This window comes from Phyllostomus hastatus, unplaced genomic scaffold (assembly GCF_019186645.2).
Source record: "Phyllostomus hastatus isolate PE091 unplaced genomic scaffold, TTU_PhHast_1.1 phas_scaffold_182, whole genome shotgun sequence".
Lineage (NCBI taxonomy): Eukaryota > Metazoa > Chordata > Mammalia > Chiroptera > Phyllostomidae > Phyllostomus > Phyllostomus hastatus.
Window position 1 is genome coordinate 31,036,779 of NW_025334013.1, and position 17,089 is coordinate 31,053,867.

Genomic DNA, 17,089 nt, shown 5'->3' on the forward strand with positions numbered 1-17,089 from the left:
CATGAAAATACTAATCAAAACATAAATTGGCTATATTAATGGTTGCATTAATATCAAAGTAGACTTCAGAACAAAGATTATTACCAGAGGTAAAGAAAAACACTTCATATTATAAAAAGATAAATTCATTAAGAAGACATAATTTCAATGTTTAGAGACTTCATAACAGAAATTCATTTTTTAAAAATTGATTTCAGAGAGAGAAAGAAAAAGAGAGAGAGAAACATTGACTTGTTGCTCCACCCATTCATGCTTTCCCTGGTAGATTCTTGTATGTGCTATGAACAGGGAGCAAACCTGAAAACTTAGTGTATCAGGATGCAATACTCTAACCAAGTGAGCCACCTGGCCTGGCCCAATACAGACATTTAAAATGTGAAGCAAAACCTGACAGGAATGGAAGTAAAAACAGACAAATCCATAATTACAAGTGGAGGTTCCAACACTTCTTTCTCACTAATTTACAAAACAATCAGACATGTTGAGAAGACTTGATCAACACTAGTCAACTTGACTTAACCGACATTTATAGAACACTACACTCAACAACAGCAAAATACAAATTTTTTCAGGTACACATGAAACATTTACCAGAACAGAAATCATTCAAAGTATGCTTCTTGATCACAATGACATTAAATTAAAAATCAGTAACACAAAGATAACTAGAAAATCCCCAAATATTTTGAAATTAAAACACATACTTCTAACAACTTACTGGTCCAAAAAAAAAAAAAAACCCCAAAAAAAACTTTGCCAGAGAAATCAGAAGTTATTTTGAGATGAATGCTATTAAAACAAAACATACTGCTGTGGCTGGGGTAGCTCAGTAGGTGAGCGTGGGCCTGTGAACCAAAGGGTTGCCAGTTTGATTCCCATGATGAATCTCTGGGTCCCCACATCCCCAGTAGAGGGCACATGAGAGGCAACCACACACTGATGTTTCTCTCCCTCTCTTTCTCCTTCCCTTCCCCTCTCTCTAAAATAAATAAATAAATAAATAAATAAATAAATAAATAAATAAATAAATAATTTTTTAAAAAGAACATACCAAAATGTGTGGGGTGCAGTTAAAAAAGTGCTTGAAACAATTTATAGCTTTAAAGGTTTACATTACAGAAAAAGAAAGTTCTGAAAATCAATAATCTAAGCTTCCACTTTAAGAATCTAGAAAAATAAGAGCGAATTAAACCTAAAACAAATGGAAGAAATGGGGGGAAAAGGAACAGAAAAGAATTAAATAGAAGGTGGCCAATCAGTACAACAAAACTAATGACACCAAAAGTTAGTTCTTTGAAGGAAAAGAGAAAAAAAACTACAAATGATCAATAACATGAATGAAAGAATGCACATCACTACAGATCTTATAGACATTAAAAGAATAACGGGATACTAAATATTTGAAATCATCCAACCTACCTCTTCAAAGGAATATTTTTCTACAGTATGAAGAGCATCTTGCGTCTCATTCCATCCTCCAATAGAATAGATGCAATCATTGAGTGCAGCCACCCCAAGATATGCTCTCCTGGTTCCCATTGGAGGAAGTGGAGACCAACGCTTGGAAAGTGGATCATAAACTTCAAAAGAACGAAGCTCTATTCCTTCATTGCTGATGCCCCCAATTACATAAATTAAACCTGGAAATTAAATACTTTTGTTTAGATGCTATAGAAAATAGGATATAATAATTAGCAAAGTAATAGTTGCAAGTTCAGTTTGTTGTGCTGATGCTATATTTAAGTAGGACTTACTATAAATTAGGGGTATGAATTTAAAGTAGAATTGAATTTTCAAAGAACCTAATGATGCTATTAAATGTCAGATAAGGATTTCCCATCTTATTGTCTGTTTGATGATCTCAATTTCCAGATGCACTGCTATCATGAATAGGTAAAAAAGGAGAGGGAAAGGGACTCCCCCCACCCCTAAAAAATACGCACTTTAACTGGGAATGGCATGATTGTGTTTGGTGACAGCCTACCTATTGTTCAGATGGACATAAAATAGAGAGTACAATAGAATGCAATTCACACAATCCCTTTTTAAATTTGACTGAAACTAATGGCTCTGACCATCTATCATCATTTTTGAGTGCCCAGTGTGTTTCCCATGTTCTGAAAGTGAGGAGTTATATGGCATTTTAAGAAATGTGAGCTAAACATTAATAAACTTGGGTTCTAGCTCCAGCTTTGTCAGTAACCAGCTATGAAAAAAGACAATTCACAGCCTTTCTAATCTTCAACTTCCTCACTTATAAATAAAGGCATTAAAATAGATAACCTCCAGGATGCTTCTGTAGCTCTGATTTTAGCTGGGAAGATAAAGATAATAAATATAAAACAACTAAAGAATACTATAATATTAAATAATAGAATATAGTCTGCACCATGTAATTTGAACATTAAATGCTAGTGTAAATCTGAGAAGGTACTCACAAAGCAGGAAGAACTTGAGCTGGGAATAAAGCAGGCTGAGCTGTCATATAACAATGGCCAGACTGCTTCCTACTCTGCAGGTACATATAACTCTGCTCTCCAACTCTGGACAGAGAATCAGGTTTTATTTGACAGTGCTTACTACCTCTCAGGTATAATAGACAATTAAAATAATGTCTGTATACCACTTTAATATTTGGTACAATATACTTCAAATCTATCATAGCATTATATTCTGTGTGGACTGAATCACAATGCATCCTTTAAAAATAACACTGAAGCAGCCTATAAGAAGAGACTGTGATGATTCTTTCTGATATTCTCTCCCTCCTTAGAAACACTTACTAAGGCCTGCATAGGAGAGAAAATTATTAACAATAAAGAATGACTTTTAAATGCTTATTGTGCTAGTCAAGTATTTTTGCCTATTTGGAATTTAAATTCTAGCTTTGTTCATTTTGGAAAAAATTGATTATTTTGGCAATACAGAAATACAAAAATAAGAGGATAAAAACCGAACTTCAATATTGTTAGTGTTAATCATTTAATACTAACATAAACTATACTTCTATGTAAATGAAGCCTCAAGCTCAGTTTTTAAAAATATTTTTTTTCTGGAAAATATTTTATACAATAATCACCTTGCATTTCGCAACAGCCAAAGTAGTAGCGTGACAAAGCCATGTTGCCAACTACTTCCCATTTATTTTCATCAGGATCAAATCGTTCAATGGTGTTCCCTATCTCAGCTCCAACCCATCCACCTGTAACCAAAGAGAAAAATTTTATGTCTGTGATAAAAGAATCTTAATTATCAAAAAACCTTAGGAAACTTTTGATCTTACAACTTCATATTATGGATGATTATTACATGGAACAGAGGGGTTATTTGTCCAAGATCACATGAGAAGTTTCAATTTGACTGTGAGTAGAACTCAGACTTTTTAACCCTCTGCCTTTTCAACAAGAGATTTAATATAAAACAAAACAAACACTTCAACATATTGCATAGGAAATTTGGCATTTCACAAAACTTTCATTATTTTTACAAAACTATCTTTTAAAACAACCTCTGCATATTCAGAATGCTTAATAATAATGAAATTTAACTATCAGCTAAAGTGCTTCATTGGACATCTCATCTATATATTTTATCTCCATCTCTAAGAGTTCCACATTTGATAATATTCCCCACGTAATACTATTTTCAGAATAAGAATTTATAAACCTGAAAGGATACAAGTTTTTTATGGGAGTGAAGGAAAATTTCTGAAGTAATCAGAATCTGATTAAGAATTTAAGTAACAGACTTCTGGTCAAGATGGCAGCAAAGGTAAACATGGTTCACCTCCTTGCACAACTACATTAAAATTACAACTAAAATGTAGAATAACCATCACTCAGAACTGTCAGAAACTGAGATGAATGCAAGTCTGACAACTATGGAATTAAAGAAACCACATCCATCCAGACTGGTAGGAGGGGCAGAGACGTGAAATGGGCTGGTCCTATATCCACCTATGGTGGATAAAAATTTGGGAAATATATCTTGGGAGCAAGGAGTCCTAGCCTCACACCAGACCCCATAGCCCAGGGTTCCAGTGTCAGGAAGATAAGTCCCCATAACTTCTGCCTGCAAAAACCTGCAGGGATTGAGTCAGTAGAAGAAATTTCTAGAGTCCCAAGCAGTTCCCCTTAAAGAACCTATTCATGGACTTACTCAGATTCACTCCCTCTGAGCTCCAGCACCTGGGTAGCAGCTTGAAAGACACCAGTGGCATACAGGGAGGAACTGAAAAGTCTGACATCAAGGTGGGAGCTAGGAGACAGCTTTCTACCAGAAAGAAAGACTGGCAGAGGCTGTTGTCCTTTTTTTGAACCCTCCTCCCACAGAGCCATAAGCTGGCAGGTGGGTGCCATATCTGAGACTCCATCAACCTGGTTCACATTGTTTGCCCCACCCATAAGATCCCCTGAGATTTGTCCCACCCAATTTACAGGCTCACCAAACTTTTAACCATGACTTTTTCATATGAATGGCTGGTCTTAGCTCATGCTTCACAACTTCCTAAATCCTCTCAAACCAGCAACAGCTGGCCTCATTAAGCCCCAAGCCCCTGTACCTGTTGCTAAGTGGCCCTAGGCCCAGTGCTAGCACTAGCCATCTTAGATTCATAGCTTGGCTTCACCTGGGCATCTCCAAGCCCAGATAAGTAGCAGCCATCTCATATTGGTTTACAGCTCATGCAGGGTGGCCCCAGGTAGAATGCAGGTAGGGGATGACCTGGCCTGCAACAACCAGGACATCCCAGAGCCTGCACAGCCAGTGGACAGCTACAGACCATATTGGAGCACCACCACCCTGCCCCTGCACAGTTAATCCTCCATGGAGGATGAAGGTTAGCGGGCAATGATTACAGTCAGTCCTTGGAGCTGACTGGCCTGGGTAACTCCTCCCATTGACCTGCCAACAGCAATCAAGGCTCAACTACAAGAGGAAGACATACTCAGCTCACGTGGAGGGTACACCCTAAGTACCTAAAAGAGGATAGTGCAAGAAGTCTTTGGGATAACTTTGAATGACCTAACATTGACATCATAGGGTGCCAGAAGGAGAAGAGAAAGAGCAAGAAATTGGAAATTTATCTGAAGAAGTAATGAAAGAAAACTTCCCTAATTTAGGGAAGGAAATAGACATGCAAGTCCAGGAAGCACAGAGAGGCACAGAAGGTAGATGCAAAGAGGCTCACTCCAACACACATCATAATTAAAATGCCACATGTTAAAGATAAAGAGAGAATCTTAAAAGCAGCAAGAGAAAAGATGTTAGTTACTTATAGGGGAGTTCCCATAAGACTGTCAGCTTATTTTTCAAAAGAAACATTGCAGGCTAGGAGGGATTGACAACAAATATTCAAAGTCCTGAAAAGCAGGGACCTACAGCCGAGATTGCTTTACCCAGCAAAGCTAACATTTAGAATTGAAGGGCAGATAAAGAGCTTCCCAGACAAGGAAAAAACTAAAGGAGTTCATCATCACCAAAACATTATCATATGAAATGATAAAGGAGCTTATTTAAGAAAAAGAAAAAGATCAAACATGAACAATAAAATGCAATAGCAATAAATACATATCTATTAACAATTGAATCTAAAAAACAAACTAAGGATACAAAATAAACAGAGACAGAATCACAGATAACAGAGAAGATTTGCCAGATGGGAGGGGAGTTTTTAGGGATGGGTGAAGAGGTGAGGTGATTAAGAAATACAATTAGGGCCCTTGCTGGTGTGGCTCCATGGATTGAGCACTGGCCTGCAAATGGAAGTGTTGCTGGTTACATTCCAAGCTAGGGCACATGCCCGGGTTGGGGGCCAGGTTCCCCGTTGGGGGCAGGTGAGAGGCAAACAATCTATGTTTCTCTCACACATTGATGTTTCTCTCCCTTTCCTTCTCCCTTCCCCTCTCTATAAAAAGAAAGAAAGAAAAACATTTAAAAAATACAAATAGGTAGTTATAGAATAGCCATGCGGATGTAAAGTACAGTATAGGAAATGGAGTAGCCAAAGAACTTATACATATGACATAGACACAAACAATGGTGTGGGAATTGCCTGAGGAAGTGGAGGGTTCTGGGTGGAGGGGGGAAAAGGAGGAATAATTGGGATAACTGTAATAGAATTATCAATAAAATATAATTTAAAAATAGAATTTAAATAATATTAGATATCCTTAAGTGAATAGCATAATTACCCAAAGCATAGATAGCCCCATTACAGACACATACTCCCAAGCCACAGCGGGGGTGATTCATTGAAGCTACAGTTGTCCACTGTTTAGTAACTGGATCATAGCATTCAGTACAGTCAAAAATCATTGAATCTTTTTCACCTGAGTTAAATAAGAGAGACACATATGAGGAGGTTTACTGATGCTAATAGCCTAGCATCATATTTATAATATACAGTAGCATTCCATGTTGTCAGAAATTCAACTATTATGTCTGATTTATACTATTTATTAAATTCATTTGCTCAGCATATGTTATTTTGAAATCATAGCACCATTATTTAGTAAACTCCATTTAATGAAGCAATGACATAATTTTCCTGTTATCTATTACCACCAAACAATCCATATAATTTGCATTTTGACTCTTATAAAATTTGAGTTTTAATGTAATCCTTATCTAGCAACAAATAGAAAATGAAACTTTAAAAAAAGATATCACTTAAGTCCTGACTGGTGTGGCTCAGTGGTTTGGGCGTTGTCCCTCAAAGCAAAAGGTTGCTAGTTTGATACAAGCCTGGGCTGCAGGCCAGGTCTCCAGTTGGGGTTCTGTGAGAGGCAACCAATCAATGTTTCTCTAGCCTATCTGTGTTTCTCTCCCTCTTTTTCTCCCTCCTCTCCCCTCTCTCTATAAATAAATAAAATCTTTTAAAAAATGATACACAAAATAGAATTTTAAAATATACTATACCTAGGAATAAATCTAATCAAATATTGTACAAGACCTCTATGGTTAAAATTTATAAACTTTCTTTATTTGTTTATTTGTTAAATATTTTATTTATTTATTTTTAGAGAGAGAGGAAGGGATGGAGAAAGAGGAGAGAGACATGATGTAAGAGAGAAACACCCATTAGTTGCCTCTCATATGTACCCCGACCAGGGACCTAACCGCAACCCAGGCATGTACCCTGACTGGCAATGAACTGGTGACCTTTCACTTTGCCGGTTGATGTCCAACCAACTGAGCCACACCAGTCAGGGCTATAAACTTTATTTAAATAATTGTTTTCTTTTTTAATCCTTACCCAAGGATATATTCACTGATTCTAGAGAGAGAGAGAGGAAAAAGACAGAGAGAAAGAGAGAGAGAAATTTTGATTGACTGCCTCCTGCAAATGCCTGACTGGGACCTAACCGCAGCCAGGTATGTGCGCTGACAGGGAATCAACAGCAATCTTTTGGTGCATGGGATGAAGCTCCAATCAACTGAGCCACACTGGCCAGTGCTACTTAAATAAAATTGTAAATAAGGAATATCTAAATAAGTGAAGAAATGTATCACCTTTATGAATTAGAAGAGCCAATGTAAAGACGATTATCTCCAAACTGGTTTATAGATATAATCTAATCCCAATTTTTAAGATATCCTTTCTTTCTTTTTTTTAAATGCATTTTTTTTAGATTTATTTACTTATTTATTTTTAGAGAGGGAAGGGAGGGAGATAGAGAGAGAGTGAGAGAATCATCAATGTGCGGTTGCTGGGGGTCATGGCCTGCAACCCAGGCATGTACCCTGACTGAGAATCGAACCTGTGACACTTTGGTTCACAGCCCGCGTTCAATCCACTGAGTTATGCCAGCCAGGGCAGATATCCTTTCTTTTTTATTGGATTACATTTAACACAATATAAAAGTTACAATCTCAATTTTTAAGTTTATAGTTCAGTGATGTTAACACATTCATATTGTTGTGCAGCCATCACAACCATCCATCCCACGACTCTTTCTGTTTTATCAAACTAAAACTATACCTATTAAACAAAAACTCCCCATTTTCCCTCCCAACCCCTGAAAATCACTATTATATTCTGTCTTTATGATTTTGACTACTCTAAGTACCCCATATAAGTGGAATCATACAGTATTATTTTAAAAAACAAACCGATTCTAAAATTGACATGGGAAGTACAATGGTCCAAGTACTCTCACAAAATAATGTTGAGAAACTGCCTTATCAGATAAGCTTATTAGACTTAAAATAGAACTTTAGTAATTAATATAGGGATAGACAAAGAGACCAATGGAACAGAAATCTAGAAATAGATCCATACATATGTAATTACTTGATATATGACTGTTTGTACTACAGAGCAGTGGGGAAAAAAGTTTTTCCATGCTAGGATAATTGTTTATATAGATATAAAAAAAAACTGGTTCCTTAGTCACACTATTTATAAAAACACAAATCCAGGTAGATTACAGATATAAATGTAAACAGGAAAACTACAAAATTGTAGAAAACAATAAAGGTATGTATCTTTGTGACTTTGGAGTAGTGAAGGATTTCTTTAAAAAAGTACAAGAGCCCTGGCCAGTGTGGCTCAGTTGGTTGGAACCTTGTTCCATAAACTTAAGGTCACGGTTCAATTCCTAGTTAGGGCACGTGCCTAAGTTGAGGGTTTAGTCTCAGTTGGGGTGCATATGAGAGACAACCAACTGGTGTTTCTTTCTCACATCAATGTTTCCCTCCCTCTCTCACTTCCTACTTTCCTCTCTCTCTCAAAACAATACACTGTCCTTGGGTGAGGATAATAAATATATAAATATATACATGCATATAAGAAACACTGAACATAAAGAGAAAAAAAAATAGAGTTGGCTACATTAAAATAAAAAACATCTGTTTATCAAAAGATCCCATAAAGAGTGTGAAAGGTGAAGCAGCAGAGTAGGAAAGATACGTGCAGCACATACAACTTTATAAGGGCCTAGAATTCTTAATGAATACAAAACTCCTACTGTGTAGAAAAGAGTTAATGTAGCAGGCCCAAGACTGCCTATCCTTAGAAAGGCCTCCTTTGCGAGGTTGACCCTTGGCTGGAGTCTGGGGGGAAGTTGACTAGTAAACAGTTCCCTACACAGATATAAAATTTTCCCCAAATAATAAGAATGGCTTTTTGAAGTGATGAAAATGTTCTGGAATTAGAGGTGATGGTTGTACAACTTGGTGAATATACTAAAAACCACTGAACTGTATACGCTAATGGTGAATTTTATGGTATCTTAATTTTTAAAAGTAGTATTTAGAAAATTAACCCAGATATGTATCAGGAAGGAAATAAATTAAACTATTAACTGTGACTATTTCTGGATGGTATAATTATAATATGGGTGGTTTTTCTTTTTTTATTGCTTTTTAAAGATTTAAAAAAAATTGTAAATTTATTTTTAGAAAGAGGGGAGGGGAAGGAGAAAGAGAGGGAGAGAAGCATCAGTGTGTGGTTGCCTCTCAAACACCCACCATTGGGGACCTGGCCTGCAACCCAGGCATGTGTCCTGATTGGGAATCGAACCAGTGACCCTTTGGTTCGCAGCCCATGCTCAATCCACTGAGCTACACCAGCCAGGGCACTTTTTAAAGATTTTTATGTATTTATTTTTAGAGAGAGGGCAAGGGAGAGAAGAAGAGAGGGAGAGAAACATTGATGTGACAGAGAAACATCAATCAGTGGCCTCTCATATGTGCCCCCAGCTGGGATTGAACCCACATCCTAAGCATGGGCTGTGACTGGGCATTGAATCAGTGACATTTTGCTTTGTGGGAGGATGCCCAACCAACTGAGCCACACAGTTCAGGGCTTTATTTTCTTTTCCCCTCCCTCCCTCCCTCCCTCCCTTTTAAAAGATTTTATCTATGTATTTTAGAGAGGGGAAGGGAGGGAGAAAGAGGAGAGAAACATCAATGTGTGGTTGCCTCTCGAGTGTCCCCAACCAGGGACCTGGCCCACAATCCAGGCATGTGCCTTAGACTGGGAATCAAACTGACGACCCTTTGATTTGCAGTCTGGCACTCAATCCACTAAGCCAACACTAGCTACAGCATTTTTTTTTTAATATGCTTTGGTTTTAGCAAAATTTCCTATAACAAACCTGAATTACTTTGATAATAAAAATTATTTTTAAATTATATAATGAGGAATCTTAATATAGCAATGCTGGTAGTATTAATAACAGCTAGAAAAGTCATAGCATTTTTGAAGAGCCCCCATAAATACTCTGTGGCTTTAGGAAAGGGGATACATATATATGCAAGTATCACATGGGACACTGTGACCCTAGGTTAAACAGGAGAGTTCATGCAAGGAAACTATCCACAATTGCCAAAATATATACATAAAAAGAACTATTAGAGTTCTAGTCAAAGATTATATAGAACTATGGTTGTAAGGCTTAAAACTTTAAAGTCTTTGTTGGGATTTTCATATGCACCATGAAATTTACTGATTTAATGAAGTTTTTGAGGGATAATTATGTCCTTTCCAAAGGATAAAAATAAACTATTCCCTACTGACAGTATTATAGTCAGAAAACAACAACATTTTTGACATACAATTTTTAGTGTTTTAGACTGACTCATAGAAACAAAACAAAAAGATTGGCTGTAAGGGTTAGAGATTAACTATCTTGATTTGTTGCTATAACAACAAAATTATCCAGAAGTAAATATTGATGTTAAGTGTCAGCATTTCTTCTCTTTACATCTTTCTGTAATTATTTCCCTCCAACATTCAAATTTAATTTTATTTATTAACCATTTTATAATTCAGAATATTTTCAGAAAACACAATTTCAATCAAGAAATATACCATAACGTCTAGTTGACCAGTTTTTTATATATCCCACTGTCCAGATAACTTAATTAAAAATTTGTACACCCTGGCTGGTGTAGCTCAGCGGATTGAGCGCGGGCTGTGAACCAAAGTGTCGCAGGCTCAATTCCCAGTCAGGGTACATGCCTGGGTTGCAGGCCATGACCCCCAGCAACTGCACATTGATGTTTTTCTCTCTCTCTTTCTCCATCCCTTCCCTCTCTAAAAATAAATAAATAAAATCTTTAAAAAATTAAAAAAAAATTTGTAATGCAGCTTTAAGAATTTAAAAGTTTTTATAAATGTTGGCCTAAATTTTGATGCCACATTTTATGGGCAACTTTTCAGTAAAATCAAACCTAAGTATTCTGCCTTATGAAAATTACAGTATCCCTCTAGTCTGAAATATTCAATATCTTATGTTTCTTTTTTCTTTTTTCACTCATTTATTCAATAAATATTTAATAAGCACAACTGTATCTATGTATAAGCACAACTGTATCTATGATAGTACCTAGCAATATATATAAGGCATATAAGAATTCAGTCAACTTACAGCTAGAGACTAATAAGGAAAATAAGACATTATCATTATTACCTCCAATAGCGTACACCATTCCTCCCAGAACTGCTACTCCCAGCCCGCATCGAGCCTGATGCAGCGAAGACACAGTGGTCCAGTACTGGCTAAAGGTGTCAAAACGTTCTACACAGCTGAGGGCTCTGCTGTCACTCCAACGACCCCCTTGCAATCGAGTATATCCACCTGAACAAAGGAAGGATAAGAGGAACATGGCAGATCCTTTATTGCTAAATATGGAAATGGTAGTAAGGAGAAAAATCTAGCCTTCTACATCTAGACATTCAGTATTACCTATTTCACAGCAAGGAATAAAAGCTTTAGAGCCTGCCATATATACACATAGATTCATAAATGTGCCAAGTTCTGAGAGATTATGGCTTAAATGCAATGAGTTAACCACAGTATTCTACTACCTGGTCTTGGTTATAATAGAATATTAGCTAAAACATAAATCTAGGAGCTAGTTATCTGTCTAGTTAAAAAGTTTCATTATGGCTTCTATTAGTATCTATTTCAATTAAAAATAGTGAGTTGAAACTCTGGTTTGATTGCACATCCCATCATTAAAAGAAGTTTACCATGCACTCAAAAATTACATATTTATATATCATAGCATACATAAAATTATATATTTAATTACATATATAAATTATACAGAATGTATTTATATATAAATTATATTATATATAAAAATCTGGTCAATCTGTCTATATGTATATATCAAATATTGATGAGGTTTAATGCTTTTTAAAATAAAAAGAGGTTTTACTATGTTTATCTGATATGCCTCTGGATTATCCTGCACACCCACACTTTGGAGACCACTGGTTTCCATCATCCCTAATAACTATATAAGACACTATGAATAGTTAATATTTTTGAGGTTTATTTTCCTTATATTTCACTAGAATACAAATTTTCAATTTTTAAAGTAATATTTCTTTAGTTAGCTATTGACAATAATTGAATAATCTAAAAACCCAAAGATATAGATCACAGAATAATAGATGTCAGAAGAGTAGCTATTTTACTCTTAGATGTGTTCATTGTATTATATAGCTGCAATTTATAAATATGTAGCCTGTACGGGAAATTAAGTGTCTACTTTACACACCTGAATATTTTGAAATGTATAATAACAACAATATATTAAAAGGTTTTGATCCTAAAATTCCTACAATAGAGATAATTTCTATTACTTTTTAAAAGGTTCTTACCTACTGCATACAGGTACTTTCTTGCTTTCTTTCGAGGTCGAACCTTAGATGTCTGCAGAAAACTACAAAACTTGTTCTCTTTGGGAGATCTGCACACCTCACAGTACTCTTTCAAAAGTGTTTGCAATGCAACACGAAGATTAAAATCAGATACTCCTAAAGTAGTTGTAAAAGATAATGTTTAACCAACTTGTAAATAATATTGAAAAGACATGACTACCTAAGATAAAACACATTTAACAATAAAAAAAATAAAATCTCATCATCAAGCCCTGGTCAGGTAGCTCAGTTGGTTAGAGCATCCTCCAAATATGCCAAGGTTGTGGGTTCAATCCCTGTCAGACATACACAAGAACCAACCATTATGGAAACACGCCTGGGTTGTGGGGCCATCTCTGGTTGGGGAGCATGCAAGAGGTAACTGATTGATGTTTCTCTCAGGCATCAATGTTTCTCTCACTCTATTTCTCCTTCCCTTACCCTATCTCTAAAAATAAATTTAAAAAAATTTTTTTTAAAGAACCAACTAATGAATGCATAAATAAATGGAACAACAAATGGATTTCTTTCTCTCTCCCTCTTCCTCTCTCTTTGTAAATTTAATCAATTTTAAAAAATCATCATTAAACAATGGTGTTTGTTTTCTACAATACCAAATATTTTTCTCATTGCTACTAAAAAATATTTTCTTTAAATCAAAGGTTTTTAAAAAAATGTTTCATAACAGGCAATTTGTAAATACATGTATGAGAATTTCTAAATAAAGATGGCAAGGTGAAGCCCTGGCTGGCATAGCTCAGTGGAATTGAGCACAGGCTGTGAACCAAAGTGTCACAGGTTCGATTCCCAGTCAGGGCACATACCTGGGTTGCAGGCCACAGCCCCCAGCAAGGGCACATTGATGTTTCTCTCTCTCTCTCTTTCTCCCTCCCTTCCCTCTCTAAAAATAAATAAATAAAATCTTTACTATAAAAAAAAGAAATAAAAAAAAAGATGGCAAGGTGAAACAGGATCACAATTATCTACAAAATGAAAATACAAAATATAAAGTAGCCCCAAATTCTATACATACAACCTAATAACAAAAGGATATAAAATTATGTCATAAGCTTTCAAAAATGACAGTTAAAGCAAGAAACAAAAGATCTGTGTTGGAATGAGGTCCATTTCCTAAAAAGACATTGAGCATGATTTTATAAGTTGTTCCTGCTCAAAAGTATCATTTATAATTTAGAATATTATGCTCACCAAAAATTGCTGTTAAATTAAAAATACATCAGGCAGAAATTCTCAAACATAAAAAGAATTCAGGAAATATAATAACGACAAGCCTTTCTTGAAAAAAATACTTTGTGATAAAATCCAGCCAACTAAATGAATCAAAAAAGAAAATACAGGAATAAAAAGACTATGAAAAACTTGTAGAGGGCATCATATCTATTTAAATATAGAACAAAGTGCAGAGCTGAGAGAATCATGACTGCAAAAAAATCTATACAAAGGTATAAATATTGAAGAGGGGGTAAGAAGAAAAATAAGAATGCTAATTATCTCATTTTTTCTTAGCATAGAGTCTATACTGTTTAAAACTGAAATGCAAAATGAGACTATGACTTCATCTTTTAGTGACTTTCATCTTTTGTCCTTAACTCTATTAGTGCTTTTTAGAATGAGTATTTCTTAGGATAGACATTTATCTGAAATCACCATATTTTGCTGTCTAATGTGCATTTTTTTGCCCATATTTTTGAGGGAAAAATAAGGATGTACATTATACATGGGCATAATTATATACCATGGGTATAATAATGGGTATAATAATCCTACATGTAATGTGCACAAAAATGTGAGTGTGCATTATACATGGCAAATATATGGTAGTTATTACTTCAGCTTCTTTGTTAACTTTTAGTGAGATTTAAGTACATTTTTATATTATAAAAGTGTATAGAATGATTCATATTCTTATAATTTTTCTTGTAACTATTCATTCAACCATATATCCAACCATCATCCAACCTCCTATACAGTGATATCTGAATGTTAATTATAACTGGTTATTTTGGGGTGACAGACTTTGTATGATTTATTTTTTTTATATTTTATCACCTAAACTTTTTATAAAACCATGTACCATTTTAAAATTTTATTTATTTTTATTTTTAGAGAAAGGGGAAGGGAAGAAGAAAGAGAGGGAGAGAACATTGATGTGTGAGAGAGACACTGATTGGTTGCCTCGCATATACTCCCAACCAGGAATCTTGCCTGCAACCCAGACATGTCCTGACCAGGAATAGAACCAGGAACATTATGGTTTGTGGGATGATGCCCAACTCACTGAGCTACACCAGTCAGGGCAAACCATGTACCATTTATAGAAATCTATACATTTCATATAACATAATTTAACCATTTCAAGGAAGGCTTCTGCCCTCTCTGAATTTTGTGGTAGTGTCTCAATACATTTTTACATAAATTGTCTTTTCTCCAACGTGATCAAAAAGAAAAAGTTTCAAACTTGAAAAATACTAAGGTTGTTATTTATTTATGTACCCTTACCTGAAGATGTGTTTATGGTTTTTGTTTTTTTCTTTTAGATAGAGAGGAAGGGAAGGAGGAAAGAGAGAGAAACATCAATGTGAGAGAGAAACATTGATTGGCTGCCTCCCATCCACATCCTGCCCAGGGATTGAACCCACAACCTAGATATGTGCACTGACTGGGGATAGAACCTGCAACCTTTTGGTGTATAGGACCACCCTCCAACCAACTGAGCAAACCAGTCAGGGCTTAAGGTTGCCTTTTTAAAAAAAAAAATCCTCCATTTACTTCTCCCTTGACTCTTTGCAGTTTTCTTCCAGTGAAATACCTTTAGGTGGTAACTATTGGGCATGCTTATAATAAGCAGTAAAAGACTGGACTATTATAATACTAAGTTGTAGGAAAATATACCCCAATTCTAGGGAATATTCCTTTGCTCCTGGCAGAGAAACTTTTCTTTAGTATGCTGTACCTATGACACTTGAAAAAAAACTAACTGTACCATGAAAGCTTTTGCCCTACTCCTAAATTCTCCCATGATTCATGCAAAAATGTGTATGGATAATTTCCCTCTTTTTGTTTTAGCATGGGTTTATGGATTCCTCACCTGTGATTATATCTACTCCGAAATGTATTTGTAACCCAAATCAACACTCATGGTGCTTTCCTGGTCATTCATGGATGTCTCACAGAGTGGCAAAAAATGTGAATCATCTGACTTGACTGTTCCTAAATGAGACTGAATGAAGCGATACTCTCTCTTTTGTTTCAGTTCTCATACTGTAAACAAGTGTCCCTTTCAGATTTAATGTCATGTTTTTCACATTTTTGAGTTCCTTGTTGGTGATTTTGCTGTTTAAAATGCTTAAGTGCTGCCCAAGTTTTCCTAAGTGCAAGAAGGTTGTGATGGCCTTACATAGAAAATGCACATGTTAGGTACGCTGCATGAAGGTAGGAGTTATAGTGCTTTTGACTATGAGTTCAATGTTAATGCACCAGCAATATGTAATAATAAATAAGGTGTTTTAACAAATATACATAAAACAAGATTATGTATTGATCAATTGACAAAAATGTCATGACCAGAGGCTTTAAGAATTTACTCCATATCTCCCTAGGATCAATGGCTTAGTATTTGCCAATTCAATGTTTATGGTAACTTTATAGAACTACCATGAATAATAAGAATTGATTATATATTTGAATTAAAACAATATCACTCAGAAAACCTACAAAATTCTGTTAACACTGTTAAGTTACAGTGGAGAAAAAAAGAAAATCTATATTAAATATACTTCACAGAATTACACTTTTAATTCTAATAGTATACTTAATTCATAAGATCATTTATAATTCAGTCATATCCTAAATTTTCAAGTGCAGGACAAGAGTAAAAACTTCAAATCTTGAAACCAGGCCTAAAATAGTCTTTAAAAATAAAATTTAAATATTATTTTTTCTAATATAAAGATAAAAACTATTTTATACCATGGTGAAAAGTATTTTCAAAGTTTAGAACCTAAAGATAATTCGAAGGCTACTTCGGAGCTACAATATCATATCAATATAAAATTTATTTTATAATGAGGACTTGTAGGATTTGTTATGTTTAGGTTTTGGTTTTAGCATATACATTTCCCTCAAATGTTAGAATTTGCTGACTCTTTATTTTCTATTTTTTTAAATAATTGGCTTTAATATATTTATATTAATTAATTCATTTTTTTTATTTGAGAAGGGAAGGGAGGGAGAGAAACATCGATGTGGGAGAGAAACATTGATTGCTTGCCTTTTATACCAGGAACCAAACCAGCAACCTAGGCATGTGCCCTGACGTCCAACCCACTGAGCCACATGGGCCAGGGCTTTGCTGACTTTTTAAAAGTGACAAGATGCCTCACTGGTGTGGCTCAGTGGGTTGGAACATCA

At 35.2% G+C, this 17,089-nt stretch overlaps 1 protein-coding gene across 3 annotated transcripts in view; it reads right to left on the reverse strand.

Annotated features, from left to right (window-relative positions):
• The window catches only part of LOC123832254 (intracisternal A particle-promoted polypeptide), a 41,843-nt gene that overhangs the window by 15,342 nt on the left and 9,412 nt on the right, over window positions 1-17,089 (reverse strand). For 2 of the 3 annotated variants that reach the window (XM_045859888.1, XM_045859887.1), the window contains exons 4-8: window positions 12,620-12,775; window positions 11,418-11,585; window positions 6,192-6,329; window positions 3,080-3,202; window positions 1,420-1,640 (exon numbers count right to left, since the gene is read on the reverse strand). In XM_045859888.1, coding sequence (XP_045715844.1) covers window positions 1,420-1,640; window positions 3,080-3,202; window positions 6,192-6,329; window positions 11,418-11,585; window positions 12,620-12,775 — 806 coding nt within the window. The remainder of the gene's footprint in view (window positions 1-1,419; window positions 1,641-3,079; window positions 3,203-6,191; window positions 6,330-11,417; window positions 11,586-12,619; window positions 12,776-17,089) is intronic. The other variant, XM_045859889.1, reaches the window with a different exon arrangement.